General features: G+C 27.1%; 1 protein-coding gene across 3 annotated transcripts in view; it reads right to left on the bottom strand.

Moving 5' to 3' along the window:
* Positions 1–11,628: 11,628 nt before the first annotated feature.
* Positions 11,629–23,972, bottom strand: part of LOC107452079 (carnitine O-palmitoyltransferase 1, liver isoform) — a 53,152-nt gene continuing 40,808 nt past the window's right edge. For all 3 annotated transcript variants that reach the window (XM_071179860.1, XM_071179859.1, XM_043049332.2), the window contains exons 13-18: positions 21,750–21,903; positions 21,020–21,091; positions 19,950–20,110; positions 17,648–17,804; positions 16,120–16,236; positions 11,629–14,858 (exon numbers count right to left, since the gene is read on the bottom strand). In XM_071179860.1, the coding sequence (XP_071035961.1) occupies positions 14,667–14,858; positions 16,120–16,236; positions 17,648–17,804; positions 19,950–20,110; positions 21,020–21,091; positions 21,750–21,903 (853 nt within the window). In that variant the 3' untranslated portion in view covers positions 11,629–14,666. The remainder of the gene's footprint in view (positions 14,859–16,119; positions 16,237–17,647; positions 17,805–19,949; positions 20,111–21,019; positions 21,092–21,749; positions 21,904–23,972) is intronic.

Below are 23,972 nucleotides of genomic sequence, written 5' to 3'. Positions count from 1 at the left end.
CCTTGGCAAAAGTACCGTCCATGTGGTCAACTTTATTTGAAAATTCGTACAAAATTTTTCTTCATGGCAAAATATTTATTTTACTACGTGCCCAATTGTAACATTATTCGTTATTTTACTTTTTATTTTCATTCGTATTTTTTATTTTTTAATTTATTACAAAAAAAATCTGATATTACAAATTAAGTAAACACTTTCTAAAATTCATATTAGAAATTAAAAGTAACTGCACGGATGCTATGCCTAAAACATGATTACTGAAAAGGACAGACGATTTTTATCCAATCTTATGAAAAAAATTTATTTGTAATTATAGTTTAGCAAACGACATCATATAATAATAAAATGTCAGACGATTTCCTTTTAGCATATTCAACTTTAGTTTGATTCTTAAATTTTATCGATTTATTGTGTTAATGAATGTTGTTTTTATTAACATAAAGTAGTTCTATTTTTTGGTTCGATCATGATTTTTTTTTACTCTTAAAAAAATAAATATGGTTAAAACAAAAGTTTACTCATACATTATAACTAACAAAATATAATATAATATAAAATTTATTATATACCGAATAATATTTTAACTCTAAAGATTCTAATCATGTCAGGTTGGGCTAAGCTGATGAGCAAATCAAGGAGGTTTTTTTTCTTCAAATAAGATTAATAGATGGAGAGAAAAAAACTGTCAAAACTTCTAGAAAATGATAAAATTTGCCACGTTTCTAGCTCTATGGGAACACAAATATATAGGTAATTTTGACTGAAGCGCTTTGGTCATAATTTTTGGAAAATTAAGATATATGTATGAATATGTGATGAAATCTGGTCATTTTACCATCATACCACAGAGCATGGCATGAAAACCATAAAATGATCAAATGAATGGTTTAAATACCCTATGTTTTGGTTTTATTAACCAAATTCATGCTGTTATTTTTTTACCAGAAATGTCATTACCATACAGTTTGGTAATTTTACCAGAATTTTTTTTATACGTGTCTAAATTTAAATTTTACCGAAATTTAAATCTGTATTAATCATCTTTTAGAGTGTAAGTTTCTTATAGGGATTAAAGAGTCAAAATAAATATATAATATCGAAGTAGCTCATTTAATAATTTATAATAGCTCTGTTTTAAAAAATTTATATAAAATTATGTCTCTTAAACTAATTTATTATACAAATTCAATATTTAAAATGGAAGACAAATGATGTCACTTTTGAAACAATCCTCTTAGCGAAAAACATGATAAGTTTTTTGAAACAGCTATAAAATAAGTAAGCCAGAGTTGGCCNTTATAATAGCTCTGTTTTAAAAAATTTATATAAAATTATGTCTCTTAAACTAATTTATTATACAAATTCAATATTTAAAATGGAAGACAAATGATGTCACTTTTGACACGGCTATCAAATAATCCTCTTAGCGAAAAACATGATCAGTTTTTCAAAACAGCTATAAAATAAGTAAGCTTCCCGGATAATTTTCCTCCTTGGTATTTTCATGAAACCTCATTCCCATTCCTTATGGTATACCTATTTGATAAAAAAAGGCTGTAAAACATGGTTAAGTTCAGCAAAGGTGTCATATAGTGACGTAGTGCCATGAAATAATTTGGAAAAAAAATCCAGAGCCCTTTTTATTGGTAAATGTAAAAAAGAAAACAGAATTTATAGTCATATTATAAATGAAGCAATTATATTACAATTTAAATAACGCATTGTTATGTAAACGAATAAAGAATGGCTCCCAACATATTTTTATGGTGAATTGAAAGAGACCAAATATAATACAATAGAATAATTGCATAAAATTTTAAGGATTTTCATGTATTAAACATGCTAATTTTGGCTTGAACTTATTTGCATTTTCTTAAACTATTATCAACTCATATCTGATCTTATTCGATTCAGTGAAAAAATACACAAAGAACCAGTAAGTGTAATAATTTGTTTAGTTAGCTATTTTTTTTTTTTTTTTGTCTAGATAGCTATGAGATAGTAAGCACTCTTATGACTCTACTATCTTACAGCGATCTTGACAAGTGAGGTACTGTTTCTTGTCTTGTATACTAATCCCAACCAGTGGGGTATTTTATTAGATGCAGCATATAAAATACATAAAAAACAATAAGTAGAAACTGTAACTTATCTAAATAACTACGTAAGAATAATGTCTACATGTAATGTTCTGAGAGGATGGTATTAACAGAACTTTTTTATTGACGATTTTAATGATTAACGATTTAACGATTTTTTCAGCCATATTTTTACTGTATTATTAATGAAGTTTTTATTTTTTATTTAATCGCTTTTACTGAATAATTTGAACTTTAATTTCGAAATCTATTACCGAAAAATGATGAAGCTTATAGTACTTAGGGCTCACAGTATCAGAGAGAGGGAAAAGGTTTCTTCATTCATTGTTAATTCACATTTCGAAATCTTTTACCGGAGAAATGTTCCAGTATATTTTCACCATTAATGTTATATTGTAATTATTTATTCTACTTGAGACTGTTTTGATTGATAGAAAGCCTAAGCAATTTTTTGAGAATTATTATAGAAAGCTTATAGTACTTAGGGCTCTCAGTATCAGAGAGAGGAGAAAGGTTTCTTCATTCATTGTTAATTCACATTTCGAAATCTTTCACCGGAGAAATGTTCAGGCATATTTTCATCATTAATGTTATATTGTAATTATTTATTCTACTTGAGACTGTTTTGATTGATAGAAAGCCTAAACAATTTTTTGAGAATTATTATAGAAAGCTTATAGTACTTAAGGCTCACAGTATCAGAGAGAGGAGAAAAGTTTCTTCATTCATTGTTAATTCACATTTCGAAATCTTTCACCGGAGAAATGTTCCGGCATATTTTCGCCATTAATGTTATATTGAGATTATTCCATCTACTTGAGGCTGTTTTGCTTGATAGAAAGCTTAAATCTCAAAACAATTTGATCAGTTTTATAAAAAGCTTAGAGTACTTAGTGCCTTACAGTGCTGGAGAGTTTAGAAAGATTTCTTCATTTATTTTTAAATTCCTCTAATTAGTTTGTAATTTCTTGGCGATAACTTTAAATTTTTTAGGTCCAATTTTTAAATTAAATCACTGTAAAAAATGTCATTTTTGAATTATTTAAAAAAATAAACGTAATAAATTTAAATGCAAATTCATAAATTTCATTCTGTTTTATAATGATGAACAAAAATGAATCTTAGGCATTTTAGTGCGTAGCAAAGCGGGCAGGAAACGAAATATCCAAATTGCTTAAATCGTATATTATTTCTTCTATCATTTCCTATTCTTTGTAGAAACAGACTGATGATTCTAACAATTTTGTCAGCACATTTTTAGTAACTCAACGTATGCACTACCAGCATTCGTAACGTATTAATTCAATCTCGTAGATTCATGAATAAGTTGAATAAAAAGAAATGATCAATCTACAATTATTTCAACGATTTATAATAAAATGTCAAAACGTTTACTAAAACAGTACTAGAATGATTTTTACAATATCTTTAAATTGCAATTTGCCTTTAAATTTCAACTACCTAAAATAAGTTATAACTTATTTTAGGTAGTTCTACGTCAATGTGGCAATTTTTTGGTATAAGTATATTTTTTGGTATATTTTTGGTATATTTTTTGGTATAGTTTTACGAAACTATCTTTCGAGTGCTGCGTGGTCGTCCCATTTCCACATGAAAATTAATCTCGAACAGCAGATTTTATTGCTCAATCAATGTAGAAAATTGACACTACAATTTATTACTTACTCAAAAATTTATAAAAATTTGCGCTTTAAAGATAATGGTTGTTTACAGATAAAAATTCTCTTTTCAGCTAATAAATTTTATGAAAGTACTATTTTTAAATTTTTATTATCTGAAACACATCATTTTTACAATGAAATATGTAACAAAATACAACACATATTTTAATATAAAGGTATCAACAAAAACTAGGTCATTTCTATTTTTTACAAGGACTTTTTTATAAATTTCAGTAAAACTCCATTATAATTACGATTCATAATAATAGAAGAAATTATCTTTATAGTGAGCATGCCATTATAAGCAAATTCATGTATTTGATGTTAAAACAGAAATAAAAAGATTAAATATAATAGATAGATATATATATATCTTTTTCGTTAATTTTGAAAAAATATTTTGATTCAAAATACATATTTAGAGTAAATTCTTTTTGCATGCAGATTGTAGACTGAATCTCTTCGTTCGATATTTTATTGAAGTCATAAATGCTATCGACAGGAATTTCTGAACAAAAAACCTCCAAATCGTAACAATCATTTCCCTAAAAGTTTTTTTAACTGTTGGATTCCATTAAACAAAATTTTTACAACTGTCATGTTTCCCTAAACAAATTTTGTACAACTATTATATTTCCCTAAACAAATTTTTTACAACTAAACAAAATTTTTACAACTAATGTGTTTTCCTAAACAAAATTTTGGCAACAATTGTATTTCTCTAAGCAAAGATTGTATTTCCCTAAACAAAATTTCGACATTATAGTCAACAGTCGTATATTTAATATTAGCATTTTGGCAGTTATTTGGAAATATGTTGTAATAGCGAACATCTCGTAATATTCCGGACTCGTTATATCGAGTTTTTAAAAAAGGTCTTTTATGAATAATAAATATGCATGTATGATTTCTAAGGTCACATTTTAAATATAGCTAGACCATTAATTAATTTTTATGTTCTGTAAACAGAGTATTGCTTTTTTTTTCTTCTTTTCCATCGATGACTGTTAATCTGTTTCGATGGAATCGCTCTATATTGCTCTAGGGCCGGGATACCCTGGTTGGTAGGGCACTGGGTCCATGTCCAAGAGGTTGTGGATTTGATCCCTGCCTGCCAAAGACTCCCCGTGTAGTAAATGGTGACTGACGCACGTTAAAAATGTCGAGTCACAAAGTTCGCCATGTTCACATAACAAATCATACCTACCTCTGGGGGTACTGATCCAGAAGTTTCCTTGTCTTCTGGATTGGTTCAAAATTACAAGGCTACGGAGTTGAACTTAGCATTTGTAAACCCAAAATTGGGTCGGCTGGTGAACGACGGTTATTAAATATAGAATATATTGCTCTGGAGGAGCCATGGTAGCTCAGATGAATGAGGTGAACCGGGTTCGAATCCCAGCGATCAATACAAATTTCGCACACCGTGCTGAAGTAAAATATCCTCAGTAGTAGACGAATCATGGGTTAGTCTCCACTGACCGTCAGGCTCACTGTGGAAGATTTTTGTGGTTTCTCTCTCAATGTAAAGCAAATGCGGGTTAGTTCCATCAAAAATTTCTCCCAATGCTTGATCCAGGAGTTCCCTTGTCTTCTGGTTTGGGTTCAAAATTACAAGGATACGGAGATGAACAATGGTAGTCGCAAAGCCGAAATTGGGTTGACTATTCAACGACGGTTATAAAATAAAGTAAAATACTGCTCTAGAAAAAAAAGCTACGTTTTTTTTCCTTCAATTCATATTGCAACTGAGAAATGTTTTGTTCTAAACTTGGCTCTAGCTATAAAATTAATTATTCCATCTTCGTGCAGAAAAAGAAACAATAAATGACCGAAATATGAAGTCAATGTCATAAACGTTGCGTAAAACTGCTGTGGGGGAAGTAGTGGTTTTTTCTTCTAATAACTTAGAAAACTCTAACTGACTACAAATGGATTTTTTTTTTTTTTGAACATTTAAAAATCAGAGCGGAAATTAATCTTTAAACAGTTACGTGCCTTATCTTTGAGTAAAAGTATCTTAAAAACGAAAGCAGAATAAATAATTAATAAAACAAAGAAGATTTGATTTCTGAGGTAAATTGCAGAGTTGAATGTATTTTTTCCCGCGACTGTTAGATAATTGAAGTTTCCTCGTTTCTTTTTTCTTGGAATAAAAAATTTAAACAAAATTCCAACTTAAATGTAAAATTTTCATTTCAAGCACTACCTGCCATTCCATTTATACATCAAGTGTTAGATAGAAAACTTATCACTTTTATTCTAAACATTATTTCAATATTCTAGCGCTCGAATTTATTAGAAAAGGTAGTGGTGAACTGAATAAACTTTATCTTTCCTATTGACGCAGAATTTTTATTAAACACAATTTCCATACGTTTTTCATTACTTTGTATTGAAAAAAGTCAAAATAGTTAAAAAAAATTTTTATTTATTTAGCTTTTCAAATTTTCAGTTATTTAAATGCAGGTCAAACACTTATTCATCATTGAAATCCCTTTAATTTACAAAATCAATTATTGATAAATTTTTAAATATAAATAAAAAAAATTTAAACTATTTTATTTTGAATTTCATATTTTAGTATAAATATAATTCCGATAATCTATCAGATTTTTTTTAGTTAGCTATTAGACGGTCTTTCATAATTCAAAGAATACCAAAATATATTTTTGCTTGTGATTAGAGCGTCAGAAAAAATATTTAAAAGAGACACCGGCTTTCCATCTGCGTTTCCATCAGGGTTTTTTTTTCGCAGCTTATGCTAATTCGATGGATACCGCTGCACTATTCTACCGCGAATTCTATGCATACTGCTTTATCATTTTACAGCGAATTCTATTTATATCACTGTACTACTATTCTACGACGAATTCAATTCATACCACTATACTATTCTACTGCAAATTCCATGCATACCACTATAATATTCTATCGCGAATTCTATGCATACTGCTGTACAGGGGCGGATCTACTTAAGGGCTTTTTGGGCTACAGCCCAGGGCCCCGTAGATGCAAAGGGCCCCAGTCCTCACTGAAAACAATAGGTGCTATTTTGAATTAAAAAAAATATCTAATATTTAAAAAAAAATATTATAAGGTTGGAAACCCTGAGATCAATCAACCCATGCATGTGCGCGTCTATCGAACGGAATGCTGCTAATAGGGCGGGTCACTACAATCCTGATATAAGCGCTACTAAAACAAAAAAATAAATCCGCGAATTATGTGCCATGTGCTGCGCATTCCCTTAACCTAGTTGGTGANATGAAATTATTTTATTGTCCTATTTTTTTCTATATACTTATCTACATCACTATAGAAAACAGTTTTTTTGACAAAATGGCTATTAGGGCCCCTAAGTAATTTCAGCCCAGGGCCCCACAAATTCACGATCCGCCCATGCTGCTGTACTAAATGAATTCTATGTATACTGCTATACAAAAAGTAATCTTCATTTTTACAACTAGAAACACAACATCAACCGAATATTCAATAATTCTTAATAATTTATAATACTGAGTGAAATTTCAATTCTAAGAGATGGATGACGACAGTTTGCTGCCCGATGTCCATAAAATTGTACTCCTTTCATCAATATAATCCGTTTTATTTATTCCCATCTTGACTTTGACCAGGACGGGTTTGAAACGTCGAATGTTATATTTATGAACAATATGGTATCGGGAGGACATGCATTTTGTGTGCACATTGAAATAGAGTAAAAAAAAAATGATCTTTACCTGATTTATGGCTTTCTTCTTCAAATGCTTCCAAGTCCATCTTGAAATCTGAACAAACTGTTTAAATCCAATTAACAATCAGGAACTGAACACAAGCTAAACATTGAATAACACGCATCCACCATTGCTACGGAAAGAAATTACAATTCCAATCGATAGCAGACTTCTCACTGTTTGGGTGCAACAAAAAAGTTCGTTAACGCTCATTCAAGCATTTTGCCATAAAACAGTTCTTCCATTAAGATACTTAAAATAGGAGAACAAACATTAGAGGTTACGCTGCTGCCACAATTGCCTCACCCACGGATGATTAAGCAACAGATGGATATAAATTTGTATAAAATAAAAATAATAATAATAAGGGCAGTTATGATTTCTTTCCCAGACATAAGATAACTGGTACTCATTGTTTTCATCCAGCTTGAGAAGAAAAAAAATTTTTAGTTCGCAAAATCGTTTTCACTTTTCGTCCGAAACCTAAAATAGAAGCGCAATGTTAACAGATATTTAACACCATTTCTATCAAGCTAAGTCAAAAAACACTTTTCAAATTTAACTTCCTTTAATCTTCTCAATTTCTCCTAGTCTAATTTCTTTTTTTTTCTTTTCGTACAATAGTTGTTAAATTAATTCAGTATAATCATTTTTCTCCAACTCATCCTAGATATAAAGATGAGCATATGGTACAACTATTTGCAGCATGAAAGATTTAACTCTACAGTAAACCTATTATCTACCAGGAGACACAACTCTTTGGTATATCTATATCTACCAGAAGACACTTAACGCTATAGTGTACCTATTTCTACCAGTAGATACCTAACTCTATGGTATACCTATTTCTACCAGGAGATACCTAACTCTGTGGTATACCCATTTCTACCATGAGATACCTAACTCTATAGTATACCTATTTCTACCTAACTCAATGGTATACTACCTATTTCCAACATGAAAAACCTAACCCTATGATATAAATATCGGTACCAAGAGATTTTTGACACCTTAAAGAAAATTATAACAATGTTTAATTTTAAATGATTTTTTCATCTAAATATCAACACCATTTTCTAGCAACATATCGATTATAATCAGTTTCGAAAATCTCGATTTCAATTGTAACGGTAAAAGAATTGTTGCACGATTTTGATATTGTTTTGATTCCCGCAATGTTGCTTTTTAATGCAGATCATTGTAGACTTCGAACAAAAATTTAATCACGTTACGACAGTATAAAGCAATACGCATCAATGTTTCAATAAATATATTGCTCAGTTTATTCATATTTATCTCGCAATTTGAAAACCCTACAGGTTTCGCAATTAGGCAAAGACATAAAGACACTTCTTGGTCGAAATAGGCTTACAAAACTTGGGAGAAGCAATGTTAAATAATAATGTCTTTTTATAATATTAAAAGCTCAATAAAACAACACGTTTTGGGACTAGAGGGGAACAGCGAAATAGTTGGATAATCAGGTGGAGAGGTTCTTTTGAAATCAATAAACTATTAATAAATTACTCAAAATAGGTACTAATTATAAAAAGTTGAAGAAAAGAAACTTGTGTTTTATTATTCTATCCAAATAACGATTATATCCAATAAATCAATTTTGATTCACTGTTGGTTAACATCTATAACCAATGTTTCAAACGTAGACGCTATCACCCCCTCAGCGGACATATAAGACTTTAAGAAGACTTCCTTTAGGATGTGAAAGTAATTTTATTTCATTTTGTATCGAACATGTTCCAATACAAGCGTAAATAAATTACATGTTATTGAACCAGTTATTAATTCAGCTAAGTACATATTGTACTACAAAAAAAAAAAATATTATTTTAGGGAATTTGACGTGGCATTTTTTTCAATTTTCAAAATTCAAACTAATTTTTTTTAATCTTTTATAAATTATTTTGATATTCTTTTAAATTTCTCATGAACATAGTATTACAGTAGCTCGTGATTTTTAAAACAATTTGTTCAAAAGTTATTTTGTAATTATAATTAGAAGTTCACAGCAAAAAAAAAAAATTTTTTTTTATTTTTTGTACGTAAGGGCCATTTCCATAAAAAAAAATTTTTAAAGGAAAGGGTCACCTATAAAATAACTGTTCAGTAGGAATTTTCAATAAATTAATATGATTAAAAATGTACCATACCTTAAATAAAGTATGTAAGATTTTTCTTTTTTAAATAATTTAAAAACATTGGTAAAAAGTTTTTGAAGGGGGTGTTGAAAAAAGTTTGTCTTGCAAGTTGGCGGTGAAAAGGTTGGAACTAATTATCTATGATTATGCTAAAACGTGAGTCGCGAAAAGCTTTTAATGCGTATTGTATAAATGAAGTGTCGCATGATGGAGCATCGGATAATCGAGGTTCGACTGAACTCAGTGCCATCAGCTTTTGAACAATTTTGAGTACGCTTAAAAATTCTTTTGATAAAATAGGGAAGATGAGTAGAGTGAATGAACCTTTTTAATTATTCTTAAACAAGGAGATTTAAGTGTTATCTATTGTCATTTTAGCATGTTTTTCAATTATAGATATTCCATTAGAGATATAATTAAACAAGTTATGATATTTTTAAAGAAGTAATGGTATTCATTCTCCACCCACTTATTAATGCTCGTGCTTTTCGACCTTAAACAGCTAAAATTATACCATTAGATTAAAATAAAAATAAAAATTTTTGTAAAAAAGAAAAAAAATTTCAAAAAAAGCTAACTGTTATGTAAATGCATCAATTATCTCTCCATAAACAAGTATTATTGAAATCCAATTTATACAATCTGAAAACCAATCGAAGTTTAAAGAATTCAAAAATTAGTGGTAGATTTACATCACTTCCCCCCCCCCTTCCTCCCTTTAAATAGCAATTTGCAGAAGTTTATGAGCAATTACTACTCTCTTGCTTTCTTTAAAAATAAAAAAAAATAACTGAGTCCGTAAAAAAGTTGTCTCTAGAAAAGGTTAGATTAGCGAGTTTTAACTTCAAAAAAAATCTAGCCATTGTTTGCTTTTTTTTTTAAATCTAACTACCTACCATATTTAACATTCATGTATTCAAACTAATTTTCACTATTACTATTCAGTAATAATTTTCAATGAAATTTAATTAAAATTATGCCACAGACGTCAATTATTGTAGCAAAATGCAATATAAATTTAAGTATAATATAAAAGCAGCATAATAATTGTAATATGAAAGTAATAATTTACGTACTTAACCAAAATTTTTATGCATAATTCTTTAAATTAAAATTCGGTAGGTAGACATTTTATTATAAATAATTAAATAATTTTTATTAACTCACATCTTATTTTTAAAGAACAAACTTTTTACGAGGCAGTATTGACCTATTCAGTACTCCTTTAAAAATTTATTAAAAACTTAATAAAAGTAAATTAAAAAGAAAAAGATATGTTGAAAATTATCATTTTAATAAAGTATTAGTATTTTTTTTATTATTAGTTTTACATATCTTACCTTTAACTTTTATATTTCCACTGAAACAATTTTTTACACATTGTTTATTTTAAATTTGGAATGAAATGTGAAACAAATAAATTAAGAAAAAACAAAAATGCAGAACATTTTTTATAATATATATTCTACTTATTAATTATTTTATTTATTTATTTATTACAATTTATTACATCAAAAATAGTAGTTTCAAATATTAGAGAGAGAGAGAGAGAGTAGTGATTTTCTTCAGTATTTCGCAAGACTCAAAGAGTTAGGAAGAAATTTTATAAGTTTATTTTTATTGTGCTTATTTTATGTGTTTTTATTAATTTATCATGTTTCTTAAAGAAATAGGGTTAGCTCCCTTATGCATCATATATCTTTTCTGTTCATTCTGCAACTGATTTAATTCTAGATTTGTCTATTAATTTAATACTTGAGGATGGCTTATGGGAGGAATTTTCCCCCAAAACCCCATTTTGGTTGCAGGGGTGTTACCATATTTATAAATTAATCATATAAATAATGTTTTTTTTTTCAAAAAAAAAGTTATTGTATAAATGGAACATCGCAACAATTATTTCTTATGACGAAACAAATATTCAATAAATATCAAAACGCTCGAAAAAACAATGCAGATTTTTTTACATTTTATTTAAAAAATGCAGTGGACATATTTTGTACAAATGTAAGCATTCGATAGCTTACTTTTTCACAACAATAAAAACGAAATTGATTTTTAATGAACAAAACCAAATCAGTTGAGATCAATTATAAAATACATTTAAAAGTATGAACTTCAAAAAATGTAAAATATAAAAATAAAGACCCCTACATAATCTCAGTAAAAATAAAAAAGAGATAATTAACTCAGTAAAATAAATAATTTATCATAATAAGTCCTTCCTAAAAAATAGCACATAAACAATTCAAAAATCACTTTAAATAAGATCGATATTAATAGAAAAAGAGGTAAAAAATACACATAGACATACACATTTAAGTTTAAACATAACATTTAACTGATATATTAATAATTTGACATGACATTGAAATTCAGAAAACAAAAAATGACATTTACCGAAAATCTGCAATGTACACCCATGCATATTCAATTTCTCACCTTTCATTTCTTTCTTCAATATTCTTATTCAATCGAAACTAACTTTGTTTAAAAATAATAATAACGTTAAGAATTGTAAAACTAAATACATTTTGTTAAATAAAATACTTACAAAAACCTGAAGCAAAAGCAATGTGATTGATAGAAATCACATTTCACACAAATAATAACTTCTAACATTTCATACAAATAATCAGTTCATTCATTTTAGACATGCAATCACGCTCTTCATTAATACTAATACTCAAATGATCAAAACAGATCAAGATAAAACAAGAGGCAATTTTGTCATTTTATAACAAGAAAAAGAAGATTAAAAATATAACGGAAATAAATTAAAAAAACTGCGATGTTCCCTTAACTCTTAGAATCTTGATCATAAATCCAAAATTATAAACACTTAAATCTCTTTCATTAAAGACATGTCAACATACTGTAAAACCTTTGAAGGTGAATATGGCAACTCCAGAATTGTTAATTCTAATACTTTTGCTAATTCTTAAATAAATGATATCAATTTTGTACCATCTCTGCATAATGTGTAAAGAAATATTCTACTTTAATTATTTCTTATTTGCTAGCATTTCTATTGGTACTGTAGATTTTTATCTGATTTTTTCATTAAAATCAAATGAATTGCCGACATTGCTTTTTGTTTAATCGCTACCTGTAATACTATGTTTCAGTCAATCAAATTTTAGTCTTGAGGTGGAAAGTGTTAGTACAATCTAAAAGGTGTTGTGTGAATTATATTACTTTTAGGAAGTGTTAAGAGTTCAATTAATTATGAATGTTTTTTTTTATCAAAAAAAAATCGGAAACATTGATTGATGGATTAACGAAGTTTCATTTATAATCAAATTTGCTATTATATCACTAATTAGCAACCCTAATTATTTAAACAATCTCTTATTCAAATTAGGTTTGTTTCCTTCGGTTTCTTTTCATCTTTCTTTTAATCTTCATATTTTTTAGTGTTTTAATTGAATGACAATATAAATTAAATTAAATATAATGCTCCTTTCCAAGTTTTTTTTATTAATAGAATTACGCTTGAAATCAAACTTAAACTTAAAGAAGACGTTAAATTCTGTTTTATTAGGAGAAAATCAGGAACATAAATAGATGGTTTTAGAAAAGTTTCACGCAATTAAATTCGCTGTCAGATAAAATAATTTTTATTAAGAAATAAGTTTTAGAAAAATATTTTTTTTAATTAAATCTATAGCATTTAAGCTTGAACGAAATACGAAAAAAAGAATCATAAGAAAAGAAGTCACAGAAAAATTTAAAGCATTTTGTATATAAAGCATTACTGCATAATGGCCCATAAAAATGTAACAATTACAATTCAATCCTTTGGGTTGCTTTAATCATTCATTATTTTTTAATAAAACGCATCAAATATTGTTGGAAACTACAAAAAGAAAACTACTGAAACTGAGAGTACTTAATTTAATTGGAACTAGGGTAGGCAAACTTAAATGGCACATTATTTCATAAGAACAGATTTATATTTAACACTAAAAATAAGTATTTTTAAACAAACAGTTTTTGTAACTAATACTTAAGTAAAGAAAGAAATGTATAAAAAAAAACAAAACAAAGAAAAAAGAAAGCTAAAAACCTTAAAGAAAAAAATAACACCACCAATGAATTCTAAAAAATAAAGGTGAATCCAAAAGGATAGGGTATACTTTGTGCTATGTCGACTAAATTAAAAAACAATGTAAATAAAGCACATTAGACAAAATACATAAAAACAGGAGAATAATTGCATGCATTGAAAAGAATAAACTGTAATCAAATGTGGCATAAAAATCAGTAAAAAATATATATACCAGTAGCAAAAGGAATACCAGTCAAACTTAATGGTTTGCTTTAGACTTAGATTTAATGTCAATATTCTCACTTAAAATTAATATTTAAAATTTATTATGATTTTTGTTTTGAAAAATACCTATAATAATTTGAATAAAATAGTACATAGTATATAAATATTCAAAACAAAATTTGGTTGGCATTCTATGAAATTAGAGTTGTCAAAAACTTGTTTGGACAAATTCTTTTTCATTAACAGTTTTGGAAGGAAAAAAAACTAAGTAATGCATATTTGACTGCATTTTCAAAAGCAATTTTTTATAGTTGTTTGGCTTACTTTTATTAGGTACATTAAGTTAAAAAAAATACACATAGTTCAGTTCAATTCATTTTATGAATTTAATTTTTTTATTATTTTACATTAACTTCATTTTATTTTATGTACATAAAACATAACAAGACTGCACTTCTTAAATTTTTACTTTACACAAACTTTTCTCTCTGAGAACAAAATCCACACAAAACTATCCATTTCCACAATCACCACTAATGCATTTCTGATTCAGAATCCATATCTTTTCACATAGAACCTTCCCAGGCATTAAAAAGTAACACCAAAAATAGTTCTAGATATAAGTAAATACTTTGGAATGATAACACTTAGTTTAAAAAATTACATAAGGAACAAGCACGAAGAAGGCATAAATAGACGCATTACAGTCCAAATTGTCATTTCTCATCGAAGAGCTGAAGCATCTCTACCATGCTCTCAGATAACAAATGATAAAATCTCTGTGAACTTGTCTGGGGACAGGCATGTTTCGACGAGATGTGGAAAAATATGCGCTGATCTGAAGGAAATATGTAAGACACCCCATAACCATCATCTGACACAGGTCCGAATCCACCGCCAGTACAAACCTATGGAATAGAAGTAGGTTCAATTAAATCATTAAAATAGCAAAAGTTCCCAAATTAGTATTTTAAATAACACCTTTTCAGGCATTAATTATTACTTTAATTTGTTTTCAGTTAATTCAAATAAAAAAATTAATATAAATCAATTTCCAAATTTTTTTTGCCTCAACCTGCAAAGATATTATTTAACAAACTAAAATAATAAAAAAAGTAACTTTGTAAAATAAATGATAAAAATAAGATTTTTGTACAGATTCGATGTTCATGTAGCTATCAAGTCTATATGTCGACAAGAGATTCATTCCTAATAATAGAGTAAATATTAAACAGGATAACCTTTTCGCGCTAACTGTCCTGTATAGTTGCTCTCATTTTCCTGTCAACACGCCAACATACCAGAGAGCATTTTAGTTCACCATCACATATTTGGAACAATTTAAAAACTATAATTTTTAGCACAAGATGGCATTGTATGTCCAATTGATTTGAAACACATGTAGATTTGACCTTCTACTTCAAATGAGTGATATACGACTCACATGCACATAGTTTTTGATAATATAATATGAAAACTAAGGAATGTTTCTGAATCACATGATTCATGACGCCCCTTTAAAATGAACATGTGATGTTTGTTAATAGTAGGTGGGAGAGTTTTATTTTTGCTACAGTTATGTTCATTTGTATATGCAGTCCAGTTTTAAATTGATAACGTCAAATTTCTCAATGACAAAGTGCCGAAAATGTTTAACTGAACTTCAAATAGAAATTATGCTAAATATTTCAGATATTGATTCTGAAACAGACAGTAGTGATAATGACACTATAATATATTCAGTTGAATCGGATCATAAGCAATACATCATGCGAAAACTTTGATTGAAATCCATTTAATGCAACTTTGTATTACGATTTGATATCCAAGCACTTTAATATTTGGAAGTAACACCTGGAACAAATAAATACCAGCATATTCCTAAATTTCATAGTTTGGATAAATTATGAAATTTCATTAATTTGGATAACATATCCATAGCTGTAAGCATTTTGTACAATATAGATTTCAATTGTAAATAAAATTGTTTTTAACGTTCAATAATACAATTCTGAAATTGTTTCCATAATTAATATATACAGGTATATATACATATATATAATATACATACAATGGAAAGTCTGTGTTTTTCCCAGAACTTATCAAAATAAATTTTCAATCATTACTTCAGAAAACTTAGTTTTAAAAATTTTGTAAATAAATACTTACTTTGTCATTAAATATGTGCAAATTTGCATCAGGTAATGCAGTCAATTGAGTATGGGGTGTTTGACTAGTAGATAAAGTCCACGGACGAGTGATGGTTTTATACAAAAAGTCACTTTCCTAAGAAAAATATGTTAACCAAAAATTTAAAGCAATTTTAGTAGATATTAAAAAAATTTATAAACATTAATTATGAATCATAAGCATTACAAATATAATTTTTATTTTTTAACAATTACAAATAAAATAAATAAAAAAAAGGATAAATGATGGTACGACAAATGAAAATATGTATGAAACAGTCTGTTACATAAACTTGTTATAAAAAATTTAACTTAAAAGATATTTTTCTAATTTTCTTTATATTTACTTATTTGTTTCTTCTTGGTGTATCTTATTTAAGATAGACTGATTTATCCAGAAATCCATATTTCATGGAAAATATAAATACATTATGTGTTGAGCAGAAAATCTGAGGTGCACTGCTCTAAGCAGACAGTACAATGTAATAATACTGAGTTTTGCCTTTTTCAAATAAATTAAACTACTGTACAGTCTAATGGGGGGGAGGGAGCATTTGGAAAAAAATTCATTTAAAGATTTTAAAAAAAATTAAAAATATACATAATTTAAGATTCTCAGCTCTCATCTAGGCTAACTACATATACTCATATTTTTCTTATCTTTTTACCTTTATAAATTTTTATATATCTGGCTTTTTAGCATCTTTAGAAGTTAGTTTTGCACTTAACTTGAATAAGAAAGAGAAAGTGATGTGACAAGTATATATGCCACATTAGTATAATTGATATTTTTTTAACTTATTACAAAATAATTTAAATATAGAAACTGGTAGGTTGATGTATTTTCTTAATCTGAACAATTCCAGACATAACATATGATCTAAAAGATACATTATTGAAAGATTTTCTATTCATTATTTCCTTATTAAATATCAATTTGAACAAATAAAATTTAAAAGAGAAAGTTATATTTGGTAACAAAAATATTATTTATTAAATTATATAGATATACAATTTAATAAATAATATACAATACTTTCCATATTTTTTTTATTTATATGCTGTTAAAGAAAAAAGGTGATTAACAACAAAGTTTAATAGTAATTACACAATCAGAATTCAAATAACATTAAAAAACAAATGCACTTAATTGAATTTTCATTACAAACTAACTTAGTATTTCATGAATTTTGTATTAAGCTATATCATTAATTAAACTTTCAAAAGATAAATTTAACCTATTTAAAGATTATTTCTAACTGATTATAAATACACACTTTGATGTGAATCTAAATAAATGTGTGCTAACAGTTTTAATTATTTCTCTACATCAGTCAATTACTTTTTACACTATTATTTAATACTCATAATTAAAAAATATCCTTTTCCCAATAAACTCATATAACAATCAAATCTACTCTTTGCAAGTACTATTATAAAAAGATATACTAAACAACATTTAATCACATCCACTCTTACAAAAAATTATGTAAAAAAACGCTACTTACATAACCCAATCCCTTGCAAGCGACATAAAGAGCAAATAAATGTCTGTCAATGCCTCGTCCATTCATTGCATCTCTGTACATATTCTGGTGCTTTAAAGCTGCTTTTTGCAATAATGACCTCTTCTTTTCTGCAGGGCAATCTTTTTGCTGCATACTCCTAATTATTAAGTTTAATAAACTTATTAAATTTTCAAATTTACATTTGCAATATTCAAATTATATTTGTAAAACACAAATTTCTGATTTATAAGATTTTGGAAAATTTACTTCAATATTGTGTTTGTGTATTTTTCTAATTTATGAAACAAATATATTTTTAATAATACGAGGAGCATGTCCTTTAAAAAATATATTTTTTCCGAGGTTGGGCTGCGATTCCAAAAAATAACAAATAGGTACAGTGCACTAAATAAAACCGAAAAAAAAACTGAAAAAGAAAGATTTATTTGGTAATCTAAAAATTTGGAGTTTCAAGTGAAGTGGAAAAATTCAACATATTTGAAGGGATCAAAAATAGCACCCGTTCTCAAGACTCGCTAGATGTGAAAAGAAAAAGCAAAACAGGTTTGAAATAGGAAATGTAAAGTTATATAGCAGAAAAATGGAAAATAGATAATGATTAATAAAACTAGAAAAGAATCGCAGTAATTAAGAAAAGTAAATCAAGGCAGCATGCATTTCCACACCAAAATAAAGCAACACCAAAATTTTTTCCAACCCTATCACATCAGCTTGATATAAATTATTATTTAGATAAATTATTATTTTTTTAAAAAAAACTTTTATTTACAAATCTGTGTAGGTTTAAATTATAACAACACCCAATATATTAATAAGATTCAGACTAAGAATATTATTATGTTCAAAACCAATTAATATCTGAAGATAAACTTCACTTGGAATAAATGAAATGGAATAAATTCAATCCAGTTTGAAATAATTCAATTGGAAGTAACTTCAATTTCAAAAAATTGAACCCTCCAAGTGTTACAACTGTAAGCCAGACAGAAAAGAACTCTCCTCGCAATACAATGATTCATCATTGAACAGCATCGGATAACAGGCTTTTTATCACAGGAAAAATGTCAGCTTTACGTTTAGGGACAATCAGGATTAATACTTAAAAGGTTAAGAAAATCACAAAAACTTAAAATATTAGTAAGTAGATGTCTATAATATTATAAATGGGCTTTTTATAACAGGAAAGCTAACAGCTTTAAGTTTAGAGACAATCGGGATTAATACTAAGAAGATTAAGAAAACCACAAAAACTCAAAATTTTAGTAAGTACAGTAGGGAACCGATTATCCGGAACGATCGGGACCATCGCTATTCCGGATAACTGATTTTTCCGGTTTTCTGAATCGCTACAGAAAGCCGTTTTTTTTATTGTCAAATTCAACTAAAAAAGTATATTTGGAAATAATCTTGAAAAGAAGAAAAAAACGATGAAGTAATACACTAATGATTGTTTCCAAAATGATGGTAAGGTTAACATCTTTCAAAAAAGAAAGAAAAATCTTGAAATCGTATGAGGAGAAAAACATTTGTTTTTTCAAAAATGGCTGGAAAATTTATCGAATTTCGTTCCGGTTATTTGGTTTTCCGGTTTTCTGATTTCCGGATAACGGGTTCTGTACTGTATAATAAAATAAAACCACAAAATAGGAAACCACAAAATATAATAATCACAAAATAAAAGCACAAAATATAATAAAACCACAAAAACTCAAAATATAAGTCTGTAATATGCACCTTAACATTTTCACAAAGATCAATTTTGGGAACAGAAAAATTAACAAGTAAATGAATTTAATATGAAACCAAACATTTGATACAAAGACTTTTTGTCACAAAAATATTAGTAAGTAGACATCTCTAAAATACCATTAAACATTGTTATGAAAACTATTCACAACAGAAACAATAGATATTTCTAACATGTAACCTAACATAAACAAAGAACTTTGGCAACATTCTAAGTTATGAAAAAGAAAGCAAATATAACTGAAAAGTTTAGTGAGTGACAAATGACAATTTGAACAAGCATATAATTTCTTGTTTTAAAACATATTACAGTCATCTTTATGTATAGAACATAAAAAAAATTCCCAGCTAAGTCATTAATACTGATTTTAATTAAGCTTTGTATTAAACTTCTGACTATCATTTTGTTTTCGAGGGCAAATGTTCCTCAATTTACTAAACTCTCTCATAGAAACCATCTTCCACTAAGTTTTTCAATTTGTATAGATTATCAACTCATTTAACATATTCTTCAGAACTGTATAAAAGAACTTACAAAACAAATTCCTTTGCTTCCATGGTGCAAGATCTTACAGTTTCAGTTCTCCCTCCTTGATATAATCTAGTCATTGATGCCTCATAAGTTTGTACAAATCTTTTAGCATCCTTGTAATAGGCCAATTGCAGGGCTAACTGTACAAAGGCATCAGGAGAAGTCTAGATAAAAAAGTATTATCTTTAAGTTTTTTCTGATTATTTATTTCAAACAAGACTACAAAACAAATATTTGTATGTTAATTTTTTATTATTATGGAGACACCAAAATTTAGTATTAGTTTTATACAATTTAAAGGTAAGTAAATCTTGCATCAAAAGTTTACTTTCTGAATTACTACAAAATATATTTTATTTATCTTTTTATTTACTATTTTTTTTTCCTTTAGTATTAAAATTTTTTTTATTCTATTAAATCAATTGATTACATTACAAATAGGAATATTAACTTTTTATATTTGAAAAAGTTTTAATTATAAAAAGAAAAGAAAAACTTTACCAAAAAAAGATTTGTGGACAAAAAACTTTTAAATTTACTTGAAAAGGAGAACTTGTATTGCTTTTTTTTACTTTATTTTTTTTTTATTTGTTTATTTACTTATTCTCTCTCTCTCTCTCTCTCTTTTCTTTTTTTTCTTTTTTTTTGAAACAGAATTTATGTGATGAAATAAAAATAGAATGGGATACAAAAATTTGTAGGATTTTTCTTATACATGACAGAACCCAATGTATTATTCTTTCGATAGCATTAATAACTCTTTTGAACCTTTAGCACAGATTTTACAGTTACAGAAAATCCTTAGTTATCCAAACTTTAATCAAATTGAATCTTAATGCCAGGAAAAAGTATGAGTGAAACAAGGAATATAGAAATAAAAAGAAAAAAATTGCATTTTACTGCTTAAAAAAAATTATGGAATTTACTTTTTATTATAATAACCATTCACAAATAAATTTATTAAAAGAAAATTGCTTTTAAACACATAAAAAATTAGAAAAATTTGTACAAATCATAAATTTAATTAAATCATGGCATGACAAAAATTTCATTTATCCCAAACATAATCTTACCTTACATTTTTTGATAGCACCTTTTCCAAATTCATTGTGATCCATAACTATTAAATCCAAATCATTATTATTCTGAAATTAAACAAAAAAATAATAGTATTATTAACATAAATAATGTATTACCTAATAATCATAACACAGAGAAGGGATTCTAATTATTCATGAGCCAGTGTGCTTAAACATTTTTCAAAATTTTTTTTAGGAAAAAGAAAAATATTACAGAAATGCAAGAAATATACTTATTTATGAATTTAAAATATAGTCTCATTATGATAATTATTATGCTGTGACATATTTTTAGTTCATTCTTCAATTTAATTTAAATTACAGAAAATTATTTAAGAGACATTGATTACAATATTTTCACTGAAAAATGAAATCTTTCTCAATCTTTTAATGTTTTTAGACAAACTGCACACATATTTGAAACATATATATACACGTTTATATACACGTTTTTATATATACACGTTTATATACACATATATATACACGTTTCTCAATCTTTTAACGTTTTTAGACAAACTGCACACAATTTTGACTCATAAAATAACTTGTCAAAATAATGTTTTTAAAATTAAAGAAATTTTAAGAACGAACCTATTCCGTTACCAGTGTGTACAAGTGGAGCCATAACAACAGACAACAGAATTTATTTAAATATTTAAACATAAACATAATTTATCAGTAAAGATATAGATGTTAAATATCAATGCTTGAATATTCTTACAGTGATAGAAAAAGATACAGCTTCTTCAATACAAGTCTTTAATTCAGGAGATATTTCCCATATCAATCGATAAGGAGCTTTTAATTTAGCTTGTTTAAAAACTCTGCTAAATGGCATACAATAACCATTCTCATCAAACAACTTTTCTAGAACCCTGCAAAATAAAATAAAAAATTGAAATTTTCTTTAAGTAATTTTGAATTAGAGCCAGTTATTTGAAAATTTTCCAGATAAAACATGATATTAAAAACCGTAATATTAACAATAACTTGAATACGATTTAAGATATTTGCATACGTTGACCCGAAACAAAACCTAACAAAGTTAATTATCAAACATGAAAAAAAGTATTCAAATTTGATTATGACTTTCGAAATATAAATTGCCTAGAATATTAATCAACAAGAGGCTTTTAAATTAGAGACAATATAAACAATGTCAGTAATCCTAATGACTAAGACGCAACATGAACAATATCAGTAATTCAAATAACTAAGAGGAAATATGGATAATGTCAACAATCCCAATTACCAAGAAAGAAACTTTAGAAATTTAAATTAAAACAAAACACTTTTAAAGCAATATAAAATTTGAATTTTGAGGGAAATATAAAGATTTAAGACTCTTATGCCGGTGTAGTAAATTATCAGAAATTTTTAAGAATTAAAGATTAAACATTTCATTTTTTTTTAATTAGCATTTCTTATTAAGCTAACAACAAATTACAAAGTAAAAAAGAAATAGTCATAGCTTTCAAAAGTGAATTTCGCTTGCTATGTCCATGTTCTAAATGTCCACATACAGAACACAAAGAAAGAAATATATTCAGATAAGTTTTCATTCTCCCACGATTTAAAAAAAGGGTTGGCTGACACTTTTTATAATACTTTAGCCATTTTTGTTTTTCAATTTTTCAAATAATAATAATTTTTTCAAATTGCATTGGCAGGAGAACACACCAAAGACTGGCAGGTCAGATGTGGCTGACCAATATGGTTGCGCACCTCTACCTATCATATTCTACATTCTACTTTTCTTTAAGTATTAAGGGCAAACCATTATGAAACACCTTTTTTTTCTTTTAAAGTAAACAACAACTACACACAAATTATATTAAATAGCAAACATGTATTGTAATTCAAAACAACTCCTTAAGTACTGGAGAAATATGCATATATAGGCTATAGTCCATTCCACCTTAAGTTGGCACTGGAGAGAAAGGTAGGTAGACCGGATTACATGGAAACTGGGTTACTCTTTAAGTCAGTATGGGATGAGGTAGCAACAAAGGGAGAGAAAGTGGCCAGTATTGGCGTTTAAGAAAGCAAAACACCGATTTTTTTTAAAAAAACCAAGAATCATACAAAATTTTGTACAGAATACGGAAAAGAGCACGATTTTTTAGAGCATTTCTCATAATTATTATTTTTAGATGCTAGTTGTAAGCTGATTTCTTAATTAGTACTTAAAAAGCAGATTTTCTTATTATGATTTTTTAACTAAACGAAACTAATTTTAAACAGAAAAAAAGATATATATTTAAAAATATTCTTTTTTGTTGAAATCTAAGTAAAAAAAATAAAAAAAAGAAATGCATAGATGCGCAAAAATACTTTGTTTTAAATATTTACTTTTTATATTCTTATTCTTATTTTTTGTAGATTAATGTACATTAATTTATCCCACATTGGTGATTTGTTGGGGAAGGAAAAGTCAACATAGGCTGGAAATTATTGATCATGAAAAGGATCATACTTATGTTTTATAATACTTACTGTTTTTTTTTCTTATTATAATTTTTTAATTAAACGAAACTAATTTTAAACANCAGTAATTCAAATAACTAAGAGGAAATATGGATAATGTCAACAATCCCAATTACCAAGAAAGAAACTTTAGAAATTTAAATTATTTAAATTAAAACAAAACACTTTTAAAGCAATATAAAATTTGAATTTTGAGGGAAATATAAAGATTTAAGACTCTTATGCCGGTGTAGTAAATTATCAGAAATTTTTAAGTATTAAAGATGAAACATTTCATTTTTTTTTAAATTAGCATTTCTTATTAAGCTAACAACAAATTACAAAGTAAAAAAAAATAGTTATAGCTTTCAAAAGTGAATTTCGCTCGCTATGTCCATGCTCGAAATGTCCACATACGGAACACAAAGAATGAAAAATATCCAGATAGTTTTCATTCTCCCACTTTCTGGCTGACATT

The sequence above is a fragment of the Parasteatoda tepidariorum genome, chromosome 4, assembly GCF_043381705.1.
Source record: "Parasteatoda tepidariorum isolate YZ-2023 chromosome 4, CAS_Ptep_4.0, whole genome shotgun sequence".
Lineage (NCBI taxonomy): Eukaryota > Metazoa > Arthropoda > Arachnida > Araneae > Theridiidae > Parasteatoda > Parasteatoda tepidariorum.
This window is presented reverse-complemented; position numbering and strand designations above follow the sequence as displayed.